At 38.8% G+C, this 12797-nt stretch overlaps 1 protein-coding gene across 2 annotated transcripts in view; it reads left to right on the top strand.

Moving 5' to 3' along the window:
• The window catches only part of HSD17B6 (hydroxysteroid 17-beta dehydrogenase 6), a 35899-nt gene extending 33604 nt beyond the window's left edge, over window positions 1–2295 (top strand). For both annotated transcript variants that reach the window (XM_059184899.1, XM_059184900.1), the window contains exon 5: window positions 1855–2295. In XM_059184899.1, the coding sequence (XP_059040882.1) occupies window positions 1855–2072 (218 nt within the window). In that variant the 3' untranslated portion in view covers window positions 2073–2295. The remainder of the gene's footprint in view (window positions 1–1854) is intronic.
• The last annotated feature ends 10502 nt before the right edge of the window (window positions 2296–12797 follow it).

The raw sequence follows: 12797 nt of genomic DNA, 5'->3' as shown, positions 1-12797 counted from the left end.
AGGATTTGATTTAATTATTTGACAGACGGAGTCCATAAGTAGGCAGAGAGGCAGGCAAAGAGAGAGGGGGGAGCAGGCTGGCCGAAGAGCATAGAGCCAGATGCGGGGCTCCATCCCAGGACCCTGGGATCATGACCTGAGCCGAAGGCAGAGGCTTTAACCCACTGAGCCACCCAGGCGCTCCTCATGTGTTTCCTTTTTAAAATATTTTTAACTTTTAAATTTTTTTAAATTTATTTTTTGAAAAGATTTTTATTTATTAATTTATTGGACAGAAAAAGAAACAGCGAGAGAGGAATACAAGGGGGGGAGTGGGAGAGGGAGAGGCAAGCTTCCTGCTGAGCAGGAAGCCTGATTTGAGTCTCGATCCCAGGACCCTGGGATTATGACCCAAACTGAAGGCAGCTGCCCAACCATCTGAACCACCCAGGTGCCCCCTGTTTTCTTTTTTTTTTAAGTGGCAACTAGAAAATTTAAGATTACATATATGGGTCTCATTATTATTTCTATTGGATAACACTGTAGATTATTCTGATCCATGGACAACTCCAAAAATACTAAAATGTTTTCCAGAAATAGATTTGAGTTTTATTTTATTTTTATTTTTTATTTTTTTAAAGATTTTATTTATTTATTTGACAGAGAGAGATCACAAGTAGGCAGAGAGGCAGGCAGAGAGAGAGAGAGGAGGAAGCAGACTCCCCGCTGAGCAGAGAGCCCGATGTGGGACTCGATCCCAGGACCCTGAGATCATGACCCGAGCCGAAGGCAGCGGCTTAACCCACTGAGCCACCCAGGCGTCCCCTAGATTTGAGTTTTAAAATGAAAATTAATTAAAATTTAAAAATTCAGTTTTTAGTCATACTAGCTATATTTTAGGTCTTCAATAGCTACATTTGGCTAATGGTTGTCACTGGGAAGCATAGATCTACAGCCTAATCCTTGTAGAAATCAAATGTCGTTAGATTTCTGTGGCTGTATAGCAGGGTCTTAACCTTAAAATATAAGGAATAAAGATTTTATTTATTTATTTGACAGACAAAGATCACAGGTAGTCAGAGAAGCAGGCAGAGAGAGAGGAGGAAGCAGACTCCCCGCTGAGCAGAGAGCCCGATGTGGGACTCGATCCCAGGACCCTGAGATCATGACCCGAGCCGAAGGCAGCGGCTTAACCCACTGAGCCACCCAGGCGTCCCCTAGATTTGAGTTTTAAAATGAAAATTAATTAAAATTTAAAAATTCAGTTTTTAGTCATACTAGCTATATTTTAGGTCTTCAATAGCTACATTTGGCTAATGGTTGTCACTGGGAAGCATAGATCTACAGCCTAATCCTTGTAGAAATCAAATGTCGTTAGATTTCTGTGGCTGTATAGCAGGGTCTTAACCTTAAAATATAAGGAATAAAGATTTTATTTATTTATTTGACAGACAAAGATCACAGGTAGTCAGAGAAGCAGGCAGAGAGAGAGGAGGAAGCAGGCTCCCTGCTGAGCAGAGAGCCCAATGCAGGGCTCGATCCCAGGGCCCTGCTGGGATCATGACCTGAGCCGAAGGCAGAGGCTTTAACCCATTGAGCTATCTAGGCACCCCTAAAATACAAGGAATAAGATTGGTGCACCTGCGTGGCTCAGTTGGTGAAGTGTTTGCCTTTGGCTCAGGGCATGATCTCAAGGTCTTGGGATTGAGCCCTTGTGTCAGGCTCCCTGCTCAGTGGGCAGCCTGATTCTCCATCTCTCTCTGCCCCTCTTCCCCGCTCATGCTCTCTTTCTCTCTCAAATAAATAAATAAGATCTTGTTAAAAAAAACCGCAAGGAATAAGATGGCTGACCACCATTTCTCTGTTTGTATACAGATTACAATGGCGTCAAACAAGAGCTGTTGAAATGTAGCACAAACCTGAACCTCGTCACTGACTGCATGGAACATGCTTTGACATCTGTGTATCCCCGCACTCGATACTCAGCTGGTTGGGATTCTCAGTTTTTTTTCATTCCTCTGTCCTATTTACCTACATCACTGTCAGACTACATACTGACTAGGTCCTGGCCCAAACCAGCCCAGGCTGTCTGAAGAAAACTGGTTTGATTGCTCTCAAAATGAAGAAGACGAAAGTCCGAAATTGATACTTAGTGTCTCAGTACTCCTTATTAGGAACTAACATGTTTATAGTCCAGATATCCAAAGCTTATTCCTTGAGGAATTTTTACTATTTTAAGAATTTTTTGATGAGAATATTTCCAAAATACATCATTCTTCTTTGCCTGTTAAACAGAATAAACAGAAAATAATTCAACTTGTTTTGGTATTATTTCTTTATGTTAATGAATAGTTCTGGGCTATGATAACACTATTGCTTGAGGACTATTTAGAAATATATGGGCTTCTTTATCCTTATTTTTTTTCTATGGTACTTTTTTTTTCTACTCTGGTACTTTTAATAAATATTTCATTTTGCTTTCTTCTCTGTTTGCCAGCTATTTTTGATGATGTTTCTTCTTGTTTAAAAATAAAAGATTTTTAATTTTGTAAATGAAAATAATACACACACACACATGCACACACACAGTTAAATGTTCCATTAATACTCAAAAGCTTAAAAATAAAAAACAACAGTTCCCCATGCTTCATTGCTGCTCCTCAGAGGTAAATGCTTTCAACTTTTACCTATTTCTTCTGGCATCAACCTCTATATTTCTATGTAATATACTGTTATTTCTTGATTTATTAAGTTTAGACATTCTCAATTGATTTCCCACTAAGAAAAATCCTGTTGATTTTCCTATTAGTTTATTTATACCACTTTCCTGACCATTTCCTGTATCCCAATATTTTAAATAAAATTTTATCTTATTTTCAGTAATTAATAGTGTTTGCATTGTTAAGTATGTGAATATTGCTTACTGTTTAGTCAAATATTTTTCCTTTATAATACCATCTTTTTGTTTTTCTTAGAGTTAATTATTGCCTTGCTTTTTTACTTGCAGTATTTTAAATTTACTTTACTTTTTTTTGGTTCTTGCAGATGTCAGAACACTATCAGTAGTATTTTTAGATAGTTAAACAGATTATCATTCTATTTCAACTGATCCAATAAAGGATCACACTTTGATTTAGTTGTTATGTCCCTGTTCTCTGATTTAATCTATAATATTTTCTTCACTTCAAAAAAGAATCTTTTATAATACAGACATTTTTGAAAAGTATTAGTTATTTTGTAAAGCATGTCCTCATGATCAGATCTGGGTTATGCATTTTGGCAGAAATGCCACAGAAGTAATACGGAGTCCCTCTCAATGCATCATATCAGTGGGCATAGATGTCAGTTTATCTCATTATTGGTGATGTTTTTAAGTTTGAACCCTTGGTTAAAATAGAGTCTGCCAAGGAGCACCTGGGTGGCTCAGTTGATTGTCTGCCTTCATCTTAGGTTGTGCTCCTAGCATCCTGAGATCGAGCTCCACATTGGGCTGTCAGCTCAGCGGGACATCTACTTCTTCCTCTCTCTGGCTTGTGCTGTCTCTCTCTCTCTCAAATAAATAAAAATCTTTTTTTTTTTTTTTTAAATGGAGTCTCTCCACTGTAAAGTTAATTTTTTTCTTTTGTAACTAATAAATAATTCGTGAGGATATTTTGAGATTATCTAAATGTCCTGTTCCTCATCAAACTTTTACCTACTAATTTTAGAATTATTAATGATTCTTTTTAAAATCAGTTACTACTATGATGATTATGAATGATTTTTAACTCCCTCATTCCATCTACATTTACAAGTTGAAATTTCCATCTCCTTTATTTTTGTATTTATTATAAGAATGGACTCATGGGGTCACCTGGGTGGCACAGTCAGTTGAGCCTCTGCCTTCGGTTCAAGTAATGATCCTAGAGACCTGGGATTGAGCCCCACGTTGGGCTCCCTGCTCAGTTGGGAGTCTGCTTCTCCCTCTGCCTCTCCCCCAGCTTGTGCTCTCTCTCCCTTGCTCACTCTCCCTGCAAATAAATTAATAAAATCTTTAAAAAAAAGGAATGGACTCATGGATTATTAGTTTAATTAGTTATAAGCCATTTCTGTCATTATGTATTTCGTATTTTTAGAATTCTTATATCTGTACAACTTTATTATTATTTTTAAAAGATTATTTATTTGAGAGAGTGTGAGAGGGGGAAAGAGGGAGAGGGAGAGTGAATCTCAAGCAGACTCCATGCTGAGCGTGGAGCTGATGTGGGGCTGGATCTCACAAGGCTAAGATTATGACCCAAGCTGTAATCAAGAGTCAGTTGCTTAACCAACTGCTTTTGGCTGTGCTTTACCATTAACTCCAAGTGCCTGTGCATTCGTGTGCCCTTCTAGGACAAATTGGCACCAGCCACAGTGTGGCAAGACTCTCCCCCAGAGGATCAGCATGGGTCGGTGCCTCGCTGGCTTCCTAAAATTTGGAGTTTTGAAACCCAGCTAGTGGACCTCAGATAAAATATAGGAGCACTGCCCTGCTGGGTGAGCAGATGGCTTGGGCAATGACAGGGTGAAGGCAGGGATCTAAGGGGATCATGTGCCTGGGACACATGAGGGGTTATTGTTCACTCTTCTGTGAGGGCTTCCTAAACAGTGGTGGTGTGAACTTTGCCTGCCCCCAACCCCGCCCCCTATCAGCACAGTGCCCACAGTGGAGGCTTGAGCCGATTATACCAAACCACAGCCCCCTGCTAGGGCAAGTGTGCCTGAGAGTCAGAGTAGCAGTGGGCCCTCCCCCAGAAGACCAGCACAACCCCCCCACACGCACCAAGTCTACTGACCATAGAGTGCTGCAAAGCTTCAGCTCTGGGGCAAATAGGAAATAGAGTCTAACCTCTTTTAACAAGCAGACCAAAGCACACCCAGTTAGAACCTGCCACACACTAGCAAGTTCCTAACATTCTCCAACTCAGGCAAGGAGAAACACACACACACACACACACACACACACACATACACACACTCCTTCCTCCAGTTCCTCCACCCTCCACCCCTGCCTGTGATAACCATGTATCTAAACTCTTTTCTATGAGTTTGGTCTCACATATAAGTGAGATCATACAGTATTTGTCTTTTTCTGACATGCCTTCGAGGTCTATCCATGTTGTCACAAATGGTAGAATTTCCTCATTTTTTTATTGCTGCTAATATTCCATTATATATACACACCACAACTTTATCCATTCATCCATCCACAGACACTTAGGTTGTTTCTCTGTCTTGAGCAATATCAGTAATGTTGCTATGAACATGGGAGTCCAGATATCTTTCAGAGTTAGTGTTTTTATTTCCTCTGGATATATTACCAAAAGTGGAATTGCTGGGTCATATCGTGGCTTTATCTTATTTCTTAATTTTTGTGGAACTTTCACCAGCAGGGCACAAAGATTCCCTTTTCTCCACATCAGTACTAGCAGTTGTTATCTCTTGTCTTTTTGATGATGAACATTTGAATGGATGTGAGGTGATACCTCACTGTGTGTGTGTGTGGTTTTTTTTTTTTTTTTAAGATTTTATTTATCTATTTGACAGACGGAGATCACAAGTAGGCAGAGAGGCAGGCAGAGAGAGAGGAAGGGAAGCAGGCTCCCTGCTGAGCAGAAAGCCCTATGCGATGCGGGGCTTGATCCCAGGACCCTGGGATCATGACCTGAGCTGAAGGCAGAGGCTTTAACCCACTGAGCCACCCAGGCGCCCCTCAAGTTAATTTTTGTGGGTGGTATTAGATAAAGGTCCAGTTTTATTTTTTACATATGAATAATAAATTTTCCCAGCACTATTTATTGAAGAGACTATCTTTTTTCCAGTAAGTATTCTTGGCTCTCTTGTCAAATATAAGCTGATTGTATATGCTTGGGTTTATCTCTGGGCTCTTGATTCTTTTCCATTGGTCTAGCTGACTGTTTTTATGTCTACCATAATGTTTTAATCACTATAGCTTTATAGTATAGCTTGAAATCAGGAAGTATGATGCCTCCTGCTTTGTTTTCTTGGGATTTCTTTGGCTATTAGGGGTCTTTTGTAGTTCCATATATATCACAAAGTTTTATTGTTAAATGGAAAGAACTTGAAGTTTATAAGCAAGAGAAACAATGATGGGGTTCTTGGCTGGTTCAGCTGGTACAACATGTGACTTGATTTCAAGGTTGTGAGTCTGAGTCTCACATTGGGTATAGAAATTACTTTAAAAAAAGAAAAGGAAAAGAAAAAATAATAGAAAGTAGACAGGGGAAGAAGAGAAAAAAAAAAGAGACAAACCAAAAAACAGACTCTTCTTAACTATAGAGAACAAACAGTTACCAGAGGGGAGGTGGGTGTGGGGGATGGGTGAAACAGGTGAAGGGGATTAAGAGTGCACTTACCTTGATGAGCACTGAGTAACATAGAAGATTGTTGAATCACTGTCTTATATACCTGAAACTAACTTGACACTGTATGTTAACTATAATGGAATTAAAAATTAAAAAAAATAAAGAAGGCCTAAATATAAATGAAGAGATATACCATGTTTACAGGTGGGTCAGAAGACTCAATTGTTAATTCTCTAAAAAAGTGAAGAAAAGAAAAAAGAAAAATGGACAGAGGAAACGAAAAGCTGAATGACTAATAAATATATAAAATATATTCATTTTCACTAGTAATCAGAGAAATGAAAAGTAAAACCACAGAGAGATATAGTTCCACATCCATAATACTGCCAAAAATGAAAGTCAGCCAATATTAGGAGAGAAGATTCTACACTTCTATGCAAGATTAATTTATAGAGCCATTTTGGTGAACAATTTGGGAAATACCTGATAATGTTGAAGTGCATTTGCCCTATGAATCAACAATTTCACTTCTAGATATAAATCATAAATATCATACATTTACACAAGAAGACCTGTACAAAAATCTTGAGTATTCTATTGTTTGAATCATGATAAATTGGAAATAACTTATCTGTCAATTTACAGGATAATGGATAAATTGTAGTATGTTCATACAATGGTTGGTTGATCTACCTGTCATCCACCTATCTATCTCTCCAACCATCCATCCATCCATGTGATTGTTAACATGAATCTTCATGAGGATTAAGCTATATATATCAATGTGGGTAAAATTTAAAAACATAATGAGTGATAAAAATAAGTTGCAGAAGATCTGAACAGTAGTATATCTTTTGTTTAAAGTGTTAAAACTTGCAGAAAGTCCTATATCTTGCTTATGGATATAAATATATATAGTAGAAGAACTAGTATGTTTATGAGAATAATAAACACTAAATTCCTGGTTTTAGTTACCTTTGTGGATTGAGGAAGGGTATGTTGGAGATGTCAATTGAACTAACATTATATTTCTTAAACTACATGTTAGTAGTTAAGTAGGTTAGTTATATAGGCATAGGTGTTAATATTCTTTTTTTAAAGATGTATTTATTTATTTAAGATTGAGAGAGCATGGGGTAGGGAAGGGCAGAGGGAAAGGGGAAGGAAAATGCGAAGCAGAGTCCCTACTGAGCATGGAGCCCAATGCAGGGCTGGGTCCCAGGTCCCTGAGATCATGGCCTGAGCTGCTCAACTGACTGAGCCACCCAGGCATCCCAAATTAATACTCTTTTTACTATTTTGTAGGGCACAAATATTTAATAACAAAAATGAAATTTAAAGAAGTCATAGTCTGTATAATCTCAAACTATAGGAACTACATCCTTACCCATTACCATACCTTGTGTATAATAAACAGTCAAAAAGCACATCTTGAATGTAAAAAACAAACCACATTTTTTCAACAGGGAGTAATAATTTGAATCTACTTTTCTAGGTTCTCCTTTTAGTAGATACCATTGGAAATTTTATCGTGCCCAAATATGGTTTTAAAAAATATGTTTAAGTAGATCATTAACAGAAACTCCTATTTATCTTCTCGATTGGTTTAGTAAAGCATTACAAAATAGTCCTTGCTGAGGAAACCAATCAATAAATGTGACAGTAAAATTTTAACCTCTAGGACCTTGCATCTAGTAGTCATTAAATAAATATTTGTTGAATGAAGCAAATACAGGAAGTATAATATTATGTGAAGTGTAAAGGCTGTTTTTCTGATGCTTTGAGGGGAAACTTTTTTTGAGAAGTTAGCAGTTGTGGGAATAAAAATCCATTTAATTGCTGACTGGAATTCGAAAGAGCGCGCACTCTCTCTGCAGGTTTAGGAGTTTTCCCATGGCTACACTATTTTGCACAGCTGACATTCATTTAGGTGCGCTGGGCAGGATAAACAAAACATTGATCTTTCTGTTAATGAAAGGCTTAAGCAAAACCTCTAAGTCATTAACTTCTTATCTACATAGAAAGCTGTGTCCAAGAACATTATCAATTAAAAAAGAAAATAGCATGTATATTATGAAAGCTCTGTTATAATAAGTTTACACATAAAAAATAAATTTATACATGTATATATACATACATGCAAGCATGTAGTTTGTGTGGGAGAGAGAGAGAGAGAAATAATCCCAATTGTTGGTTTGTCTCAGAGGCAGGATGGGGGTTGGAACTAAACTTTCTGCATTGCACACTTTTGTAATATTTGAATTTTCTATAATTTATGTTGTGTTTATGATGGGGATATTTTATATTTCTATTTCTGGCAGGCCAGAAAACCAGTCTATTTTTAAAAAAGATTTTATTTATTTATTTGACAGAGAGAGATCATAAATAGGCAGAGAGAGGGGGAAGCATGCTCCCAGTTGAGCAGAGAGCCTGATTCGGGACTCCATCTCAGGACCCTGAGATCATGACCTGAGCTGAAGGCAGAGGCTTAAACTACTGAGCCACCCAGGTGCCTCGAAAACCAATCTATTAATCAGTGTGGTGAGGTTCTGGTTCTTAGGGAGTAGGACAAAGCACTGAGGTGCTTTTTACTCGGGGTTGATGATAGGGTGGGAGTTGGGGAGAGCATTACCCAAAACTTCTGCAATAATTTAAGGGACAAGCTGATGCTCTTACCACCTGTATAGCTTCTCATTGCAAGAGAACAAAGTAGAAAGGTCTAGATGTTTTCATACTTTTCAATTCCAGTTAAAGGAAGCCAAGCCCTGGAATGGTTTTCAGGGTTTCTCTTGATCTGGACTATTCACCCCTGAGCCCCGCAGTTAACTACCACTCTCCAAGTGGAGGCAGCCCGTTGGTAAGAAAGTCTCAAGTCCCCACTTAGGGCACTTTCACCTGTTGCTTGTGGGAATGTACATTGCTTCAAGCCTGTTGGGGGCGTTTGATTACACATCATTAGAATTTGTAATGTTTTAAATACTCTTACATTCAGCAATTTAACCAAGACTTTAGTCTGTGGGTATAAAGTATGGGCCAAGCAATGACTTAGCTACAAGGAATGCTTGCAGCTGCATTTTAAAAATATAAGCAAGAACAAATGAGAAACAATTTTAATTTCCAAAAATGCTGAAAAGCTATAAGAAAAATGAAGCAACTATATTATATACTATTTAATATATATATACCCAATATATTTAATAATATTAAATATTTCACAGGTTTAAGAATATTTAATTTATATTTATATAGTATAAAGTAAATATATTAGTATTATTAAATAAAATGATCAAAACTTTATATTTAGGGGTGCCTGGGTGACTCAGTAGTTAAGCGTCTGACTTCAGCTCAGGTCATGATCCCAGAGTCCTGCGATTGAGCCGTGCATCGGGCTCCCTGCTCCTCGGAAGTCCTGTTCTCCCTCTCCCACTTCCCCTGCTTGTGTTCCCTCTCTTGCTGTCTCTGTCAAAAAAAATAAATAAAATCTTTAAAAAAACAAAACAACCCCGGGGGCCTGGGTGGCTCAGTTGGTTAAGTGACTGCCTTCAGCTCAGGTCACGATTCTGGGGTGCAGGGATCAAGTCCTGCATTGGGCTCCCTGCTCAGCGGGTAGCCTGCTTTTTCCCTTCTCCTCCCCCCTCCTGCCCTCTCTCACTATCTCTATCTCTGTCTCTGTCTCTCTCTCTCTCCAGTAAATAAATTAAAAAACAAAAAAACCCTTTATATTTAGTATAATAATTTTATAAATATATTCACAAAATTCTTCATAAGTAAAAAAAGACTACAAAACAGTCTGAATATTGTGGTCTACTTTTTATTTTATTTTATTTTTAAAACTATTTTATTTATTTATTTGACAGAGATCACAAGTAGGCAGAGAGAGAAAGCGGGAAGCAGACTCCCCACTGAGCAAAGAGCCCAATGTGGGGCTTGTTCCCAGGACCCTGAGACCGTGACCTGAGCCGAAAGCAGAGGTTTTAACTCACTGAGCCACCCAGGCACCCCTAATTTTGATTTTAAAGAAGGATACTCATGGGGTGCCTGGGTGGCTCAGTGGGTTAAAGCCTCTGCTCAGGTCATGATCCCGGGGTCCTGGGATGGAGCCCCACATTCGGCTCTCTGCTCAGCGGGGAGCCTGCTTCTTGCTCTCTCTCTGCTGCCTCTCTGTCTGCTTGTGATCTCTGTCAAAAAAAAATAAAATCTTAAAAAAAAAAAGATACTCGTGTGGAATATCTGGGTGGCTCAGTTGGTTGAGTATCCAACTTCTGATTTCTGCTGAGGTCATGATCTCAGGGTCAAGGGATCAAGCCCTTTATCAGGCTCCATGATCAGCTGGGAGTCTGCCTGAGATTTTTTTTCTCCATCTCCCTCTGCCCCTCCCCCATCACTCTCTCCCTAAAAGTAAAAAATAAATAAAAAGGGATACACAAGAGCACACATACACTCACACAGATAAAGAAAAGTCTACAAAATGGAAGAACACCACAGATCTGGTTCTCTCCTTACACCTACATTAAATAAGGGTTTGGAGTTGTATTATGGTTTTTTTTTTTAATCTTTTTTTTTTTCTTTTAAGATTTTATTTATTTATTTGAGAGAGAGACGGTGAGAGAGAGCATGAGCGAGGAGAAGGTCAGAGAGAGAAGCAGACTCCCCGTGGAGCTGGGAGCCCAATGCGGGGCTCAATCCCAGAACTCCGGGATCATGACCTGAGCTGAAGGCAATCGTCCAACCAACTAAGCCACCCAGGCATCCCTTGTATTATGGTTTTAAATAATATCCCAAATCCTGTCCCTTAGTGCATGCTATCTCTCCCATCTGGAATGATCTGCCCAAGTGGCCTCTCCCTCTTGAAAATTCCTGTGGCACTTCATCAACACTGTTACTATTCCTGAGCTGCTTACTGTTTTCTAGCCACCACCTTCTCTCTCACAGTGGATTATAACATTCTGGAGAGGGACCAGGTACCTGGTACACAGGGCACGTGGCCCTGGGTCTAGCCGCATACAAATACAGTAAATATTTGTGCAATGGGTTGGATATAAACAATTTTCAGGCACCAATACGTCAGTTGAACAAATCTTAACATGGCACAGCATATTAAATCTTTGTCTTTGACTTTCAAGATAAGCTGTTTGTTTTAAACTCCTGTCAAGGAAGGACAGGGACAAGGGCAGAACGGTGGGTGTGCACATCTTCAGTGGAAAACTCGGTGGGATGTTTTCAAGGTTTTGAACATAGAAAAATGTTAAGGATATAATGTCGATGGGAAAAAGAAAACACATGTGAAATGGTATATAGTTCCAAATATAGGGTGGCCAAATAATTTATTGTTGAAACCGGGACATTTTTGGGAATGAAAGTTGGTGCTGAAATACTTAAAATTATATGATTTTTTATTGATTTGAAACCCTTTTGGGAGCTTCCCAGGTGAAATCTAAAACTGGCCCCGAGCGCAGGGGAGAGACTGAAGAAAGAGGCAGGCCACTTCAGGGGGGCGGGTGGCAGTTTTAATAAGCAAAAAGAACTTCCATATGAGGCTTGTCTTAGGCGGCAGCAAGACGAATGGATCCCTGCATCAGCTCACTGCATCTGAAGAGTTTATAAAGAGGCCCACGCTGGGTTCAGTCACGTATATCGTGCATGTGTTGTCAACACCACATCGCTATCTCAAGGCTGTGTCCTCGGAGCAGCCCCTGGGAGCGGGAAAGTCAAGGGGAACCCACATTCCAAGCACAGGGGAGGGGGCGAGGATCCTGTGATCACTGGGGCCCACCTCACGGGTCAACTGGTGGTCATGTCTTTTCAATGACATATAATTCACATACCATAAAAATCACTCATTTGAAGTGTACAATTCAGTGGTGCTTAGTATGTTTATAGAGGTGTGCAACCAGTGTCTAATTTCAGAACATTTTCATCTCCCTCAAAGGAAATCCTGTACCCAAAGTATTTATTTCTTTGTTTCCTTTAATTTTAACATTTTTTACTGTGAAATATAATGTACATACAAAGAAATACATACATATACGCATATATATATATAATTTTTAAGTATATGTATAATTTAATAAATAACTATAAAGTGAATACCCCTGGAACTCTCACTTTGGTCAACATTTGGAGCACTGCTACCCAATGCATACTATCCTCATTTGACCATCTAGAGGGACACACTACCCAGACTTTTGTCAAAATAATTTCCTTGGTTTTCTTTTTAGTTTTTAGTCGAACTACTCCCGATTTTCTTTCCTTTCTAAAAATTAAGGTGTAATTGACACGTATTATACCACATAATGATCTGATATTTGTATGTATTGTGAAATAATCACCACAGTAAATCCAGTTAACATTCCTCTCCATATATGATTACAAAAATTTTTTCTTGTGATGAGAACTTTTAAGATCTCTCTTAGCAACATCCAAATATGTGATACCGTATTATTGCACCGTCTTAGCTATAGTTACCCTGCTGTA

The sequence above is a fragment of the Mustela lutreola genome, chromosome 8, assembly GCF_030435805.1.
Source record: "Mustela lutreola isolate mMusLut2 chromosome 8, mMusLut2.pri, whole genome shotgun sequence".
Classification (NCBI taxonomy): domain Eukaryota; kingdom Metazoa; phylum Chordata; class Mammalia; order Carnivora; family Mustelidae; genus Mustela; species Mustela lutreola.
This window is presented reverse-complemented; position numbering and strand designations above follow the sequence as displayed.